Genomic DNA, 7,143 nt, shown 5'->3' on the forward strand with positions numbered 1-7,143 from the left:
ACTTCATGTGATGTTGAATAAAACTTTTCTATGTCTTCTTCTTCTAATTTTTTTAAATATATGCATTCGTTTTCTTACTCGAGAACATAGAGTTCCGGTTAATCCGGTTATAATATTAGCTGAAAATTGTTGAGCATTACACTTTTCTTTCGACGCGACATCTATTGTCAAGTAGCAGTACTGATAATTTCGCTACTTGACGTATGGAGTGAGCACTCTATTCTATGTTTACTTATTTCTCTATGCCACCGCCGATTTATGGGCCACTAGTTGCCTGAGATAAAGATTTTCATTCATTCATAACATGTTGTTTTACAGAAGGTATAAGTGAAAACTTGGGAATCTACGGTGGCCATAATATATCTGTCGGCGGCCGATCGTAAGATCAGGTATATCGTGAAATTCCTATTAGGCATATCGTGAAACGTGAAAATATTTGACCCGTTCCCTGAGTCGACGGAGCCCCGCTACGCGGGGCTCCTATTTCTGGGCAGTTTGCCCTTCGGGCATCTAAAGCAACCTAACGAACCTATCCTACCTATATATTGGTTTAATGTAATGTCACTATCGTCAAAACATTACACAGGAACATTACGATCTGCCTGATCTTACGATCGGCCGCCGACATATCGATCGAAAATGCCCCGTACATGGTTGCGTTGTTCATACGCAAAACTGACTTTTGTGGGGGCTCATATCCTATGGCTCCTCTACACGATGGGCCAGCGCCGGCCACTCCAAGGGACGCAGCCATGCGGTAGAATGAGACAGCAATATCACTTGCTCCCTCTAACGCATAAATGCGTACCGCATGGCTGCGTCCCTTGGAGTGGCCGGCGCTGGCCCATCGTGTAGAGGAGCCCCTAGAAGTTCGTGCTAACCGCTGCCCATTGCTTAAGGTATGTTAATAAAAATATTTTCACAGATGTGAACGAGTTAAACATACTATAATAGTACATTATTGTCGAGGTTCGGAAGTAGCTACTTGCAGGCTGAGGATTCGTTTTAAACGGACGACCTTGGGAGTCCGTTTAATTGAATCCGAAGCCAGCAAGTAGCCTTCCAGCCGAGTCATATATAGTGCTTTTCTCAAAAATGGTGCAAGAAATAGAAATATTTTACAGAACTTACAGAAGTAACGTTCTAATTTTCCATTAATTTTCACAGAAAAAAGTACAACCATTAAAAAAATTAGCTTGCCGCCTTTAAAAAAAAAGAAGTGTATTTTTCTGCTGAAAATACGCCAAACTATTTGAGACACCTAAATAGTCGCGGTACCAACATTAAGCCTGTAACAGACTATCGCACCGCATCGCGACCTTGGAGCGTCGCACCCATAAGTGAGAGTGAGAAAGAGATATCTGTTTCTCGCTCTCACTTATGGGTGCGACGCTCCAAGGTCGCGGTGCGGTGCGATAGTCTGTTATAGGCTTTATAATAATAAGTACTGATCATCTGTTTGGCTGTTTAAGGGACCTATGCCTTCATTTGATATGGCCATTTGAAGTTTTAAAAAGTTTGGAACTCGTTAAATAATGGAATTTGTATGCGACATTGCAGTCCCGAAATCGAGACTGCAATGTTTTTAACTTTTTAATTTTTTGAATGACCATAAACTACGCACTTCGCGACCTATTTTTTAACCGGCAACGTCGACTTTGCCGTCCATTTTTGAGAAAATTATACATACTTATGACCTTTCACAACCCTACACACACATACACAACCATACATACACACACAACCCTACATTATGTTTTTAATTTTGCCGAGACTGTTTATCAGATTTACTTTAAAATGATAAAACAGTTAAAAGATTATCAGGAGTGATATTGCAACTAATCGTATAATCAGAGCATTTGCAAGGTATAAATAGGTGAAAATAACATTACTTACTGCAATTAAAACTGAATTTTGTTAAACTCGCATTTTAAAGCAATTAGAGTCATCATGGCTCCCTTACAGACGGTGTTTGTCACTTTTAGTGTGTTACTCGTATTCCCAGTTGTGTGGGGTTTTGGTAAGGCAAATAATCAATACTTTAGTGTCGTTTCAGTTTTTGTAAAATCTGACAATAAAATCAAATAAAACTGTCGGTAGGTACCGTAAAATGGGGTGAGTAGGGTCAAAACTGAAATTCAAACCTCGATAACATTTTATTTTTACATATGAAAACTGAATGGTGTATATAATAAGTGTTCCGGACGTTTGTATTTTAGTTTTTATTTTATTTTGGGTAGTTTCATTTCATAACTTTGACGATAAATAGGAAAACCCATCTCACCCCGTAGTGCCTCGTATTTGGGGTGAGAGGGGTTTTCATACAAAGCTGATTTTGGAAGATTGTTGGATCGATTTTTTTTATTATGCTATAGCTCCATTTTAAATTAGAATACATTATTTTTGTAGCAGTAGCCTTAAAATCCCTTCTCACCCCCCTCTCAAACCTTCTCTCCCCATTCATAACCCACCTCTCCCCGCGAAACCTACTTACCCCGTTTTACAGTATTTGTTGTTGTCCTTCAATTCAAACTTGACAACCATACTGACTTGGTAGTTGGTAGCGAACGCGGAAATTAGGTTGAGTTGAGAAATACGACTCGCATACTACCAGGATGTTCTTGTTAGATAATTTGATTTGATCATTAGTCTGGTGGTAGGCAGAATTCAATCAATCTTTAACACACCTCTCCGTGGTTTTACGCAGACAGCTAAACGTCCAAACAGCGGGTTTAGATCCGAATAATGTGACATTAACCAGATCCAATTGAAATTACTTGTGACGACGCGTGCATTTTGATAGTGGCTTTCCTCTAACTAATTTTGTTATCCGTTAGTTCATTGGTAGACATTAGGAAGATCGCCAGGTATTTTTAGGTGAGACTAGCTCAGGACAGATACATGTGTCATACACGGAGCAAGGCCTGTACTTAGCAGTGGATTACTAAAGGAAGATATGTTTTAGCTGCACATGCGACGGGTACCAATGGCCCCTCACGTATCATTGGTGGTCATGAAATAACAATCGAAGACGCACCCTGGATGGCTGCGCTGTGGATACCAAAGAATGACGGCAATACATCATTTTGTGGAGGCTCAATCGTCCACGAACGGTTCATCTTGACTGCTGCTCACTGTTTCATGTAAGTTAGCTTATATTTAAAAAACCGGCCAAGTGCGAGTCGGACTCGCGCACGGAAGGTTCCACACCATCAACAAAAAATAGAGCAAAACAAGCAAAAAAACGGTCACCCATCCAAGTACTGACCCCGCCCGACGTTGCTTAACTTCGGTCAAAAATCACGTTTGTTGTATGGGAGCCCCACTTAAATCTTTATTTTATTCTGTTTTTAGTATTTGTTGTTATAGCGGCAACAGAAATACATCATCTGTGAAAATTTCAACTGTCTAGCTATCACGGTTCGTGAGATACAGCCTGGTGACAGACGGACGGACGGACAGCGGAGTCTTAGTAATAGGGTCCCGTTTTTACCCTTTGGGTACGGAACCCTAAAAACAACATACCTACACAAATCTAAGTCTAAGGAAAGGCAAAGGATTATACAGAAATATGGTAAAGATAGTTAAAATAATACGAACGAATAGCATAATAGAAATATCAAAAATAGTATTTTTCTATTTTTGATATTTCTATTATGCTATTCGTCCGAATTTGAGGATGATTTTGATTTGAGGTATGAAGCAAATAAGCATCTTTTAATAGGGGCACAACCATAGGTACATTATTGCAGAGGCCGGGGAAAGCCAAATCGTGGATGTGATCCGATTTTGTCGAACGATGCGAAGCTGAGTTGGCACTGACGAATTCGCTCAGATCATCAGTGGCGGATTTGCAGTCTTTGCCGCCCTAGGCCCTGTAATGACTACTAGCCGCCCTTTTCTCTCAGCACCCATCACATATGTAGCCTGCCGCCCCTAATGTCTTACCGCCCTAGGCCCGGGCCTACTAGGCCCTAGGGCAAATCCGCCACTGCAGAGCATAGTGCCCGTAAGGCCAATCTTTACGAAGTAAATATACCTACTTATAGTCAATGGTAATGATGGGATGGGACACTCTGACAACACCGATTGTCGTATGTGTGGCGAAGAGGAAGAGATAATGTGTGAATGTCACGCCCTCGCCAGACAAAGAATGAAGGACTTTGGAGCAGGATATCTGGAACCAAAGGACTTTAAAACGCTACGCGTTATGTTTAGCTCATAAGCTCCATCATCCGACACATGGATATGGTGGAAAAAGCTCTTGAGTAGTTGACGGATCTCTAGGGGGTAATTGCACAAAAGATCCCTATGGGTCGAAGCGTATCCGCAAGGGCCCCCGAAAACAATAAGATAAGACAAGATAGTCAATGGTAATACTCTCTTCAATAGCGCATTTCCTTTACAGTAACGTTGAGGAGCCTTTCGCGCCATGGGGATTCATTGACATGCACGACATATTCGACCCAGACGCAGCCTTCATCCAACCTATAGAGAAACACTGCCACGATGACTTCAACACCGGTGCTCGCTATGAGAATGACATTTGCCTGCTGAAATTGAAGGATCCCATAGTGTTTGGAGACAAAGTGGTGCAGATCACACTGCCAGGGGTTGATTTGGCTTTGGACGCGGGTACCCAGCTTAATGTTTCTGGGTGGGGACGAACTGAATTCAGTGTGAGTGTGTATACATTCCTTACTATATAAACAAATAGCATTAGGTATAGAATATGCAAGAACACAAGTCAGAGTATAAAAATCTAAACCTATAAGAGATTACCATTAAATTAGTTCTTAGGAACCATGACGAAGGTTTTAGAGATACCTTTAACACTAGGTACCTACTTTAAGCTATTAAAAAACCGGCAAAGTGCGAGTTAGACTCGCGAACGGAGGGTTCCGCACCATCAACAAAAAATAGAGCAAAACAAGTAAAAAGAACAAGCAAAAAAACGGTCACCCATCCAAGTACTGACCCCGCTCGACGTTGCTTAACTTCGGTCAAAAATCACGTTTGTTGTATGGGAGCCCCACTTAAATCTTTATTTTATTCTGTTTTTAGTATTAGTTGTTATAGCGACCGCAGAAATACATCATCTGTGAAAATTTCAACTGTCTAGCTATCACGGTTCGTGAGATACAGCCTGATGACAGACGGACGGACGGACGGACGGACTGACAGCGGAGTCTTGGTAATAGGGTCCCGTTTTTACCCTTTGGGTACGGAACCCTAAAACGAACCTTCATATTGCATGAAAATATCCTATTAATTAGTAAAATATGAATATTCCCATTGCTTGTAGAATACAAGAATTTGTTACTTATAACATTTTTTTTTTATTTAACTTTAGTATCTATTTTTGAGTTACAGATTTGATATAGGTTTACAGATTTGACCGAGTTGGCACTCTTTCATACTTTGTGATGTCAAAATCGTTGATGAGTTGGTTTAGACGGACGGATACTACATCTCTGAATGATATAACTTGTCTCAAGGGCAACTTGCAAAATGAAAACTTTTTCTTTTTACAGAACACGACTGTACAGATACTCCGTCAAGTGTCAGTTCCTCTCATGTCGGGGGAAACCTGCACGGAGCACTATTCTGGTATAAACAATGACTTACAGATTTGTGCCGGATCGCTCGGCCTAGATGCATGTGTGGTAAGATAACTTAGAAATATTTTTTTAACACAAACTAAATACAACATGTATATAAATGCACGTGTCCTGACTGACTGACTGACTGACTCATCAACGCAGAGCCGAAACTACAAAAGCTAGAAAGTTGAAATTTGCACACTAGGTTGCATTTATAAAATGTATAAGTGCTAAGAAGCGATTTTGAGAAATTCAACCCCTAAGGGGATTAAAAAGGGGATGAAAGTGTGTATGGGGTTCAAGTTTTATTTTAAGATAGGACTTTGAAACTTCGTAAAAATAAATATTATTAAAATACAAGAAAACGAGTTTAAGCGTTTTTGCAAATTCATCCCCTAACAGGGTTAAAAAGGGGTTGAAAGATGGAATCCATTACAAATTCTTTGAAACTTCTTATAAACGCGTAACATAAAATAAAAAAAATAACATTAATTGAACATTATTAAAAATTCAACCCCTAAGGGGGTTAAAACAAGGGATGAAAGTTTTTCTTGGGGTTCAAACTTGAAACTTGAAACTTGAAACTTCGTAAAAAGGTATTATAATTAAAAAGAAGAAAACTAATTTCAGCGTTTTTGAAATGTCATCCCCCAAGGTGGTGAAAAAGGGGTTGAAAGTTTGTATGCACATCAAATATTTTTTTGTGTGCGGGACTTGAATCGTTGTATAAAGGCATATTATTAGAATACATGAAAAGAAATTTCAGCTTTTTTAAAAATTCATCCCAAGTTGGTAGAGAGTTCAAATTTTATTTAAAGCTAGGAACTTCAAACTTCGTGAATAGGTAGTTAAGTAGTAGGTTTTACTAAAATAGTGGACTTAAAAATATATGCTGGGGGACGAGAGGGATTATATCGAGAACAATTTTATTCAGTTAGGGGCTTGAAACTTCGTAGCCAGGTTGTGAAAGATAAATCTCATGCGTTGTATAATAATTAACAAATGATTAACTGTCCCTACTGCTATCTTTTGCTGCATAATGTTCTAAGCTAATGTAGAATATATAACCACCAATATACAAATTCACGCGTACGAAGTCGCGGGCAACAGCTAGTAGGGAATAAATTTAAAAGTGGAATATTGGTAATAATCCGATGACACACTTTCACCACTTTCACCATTCTTTATTTAAACTTTATTGCACAGGAGCACTTAATGCCTCAATGCATTCTCTACTTGTCAACCATAGGGCAAAACCGAAGTGCAGTGAGAGAAAAAAAAATCATTGAACTAGGAATAAAATGATCGGCGCTATAATCTGTGATGTCTATGAGCAACCCAAATATTATATGTCTGATTGTGAGTCACACATTTTTTCAAATTTCTACAGGGGGACAGCGGAGGTCCTTTGACCCTGGGTAATGTGCAGGTCGGTGTGGTGTCTTACGGTCGCCAATGCGGCACGGTCAGAGGTGGAGTCTACGCCAGGGTCACCAGCTACCTGGACTGGATCAGCAATACCATCAACACGAATCTGTAG

At 39.8% G+C, this 7,143-nt stretch overlaps 1 protein-coding gene across 1 annotated transcript; it reads left to right on the plus strand.

Annotated features, from left to right (window-relative positions):
• Positions 1–3,042: 3,042 nt before the first annotated feature.
• LOC134657106 (trypsin-like) lies at positions 3,043–7,143 on the plus strand. Its single transcript, XM_063512658.1, has 6 exons — positions 3,043–3,143; positions 3,370–3,394; positions 3,725–3,738; positions 4,409–4,679; positions 5,535–5,666; positions 6,994–7,143. Exons 1-6 carry the CDS (start codon positions 3,043–3,045, stop codon positions 7,141–7,143), a joined length of 693 nt encoding a protein of 230 aa, XP_063368728.1.

This window comes from Cydia amplana, chromosome 19 (genome assembly GCF_948474715.1).
Source record: "Cydia amplana chromosome 19, ilCydAmpl1.1, whole genome shotgun sequence".
Taxonomy (NCBI): domain Eukaryota; kingdom Metazoa; phylum Arthropoda; class Insecta; order Lepidoptera; family Tortricidae; genus Cydia; species Cydia amplana.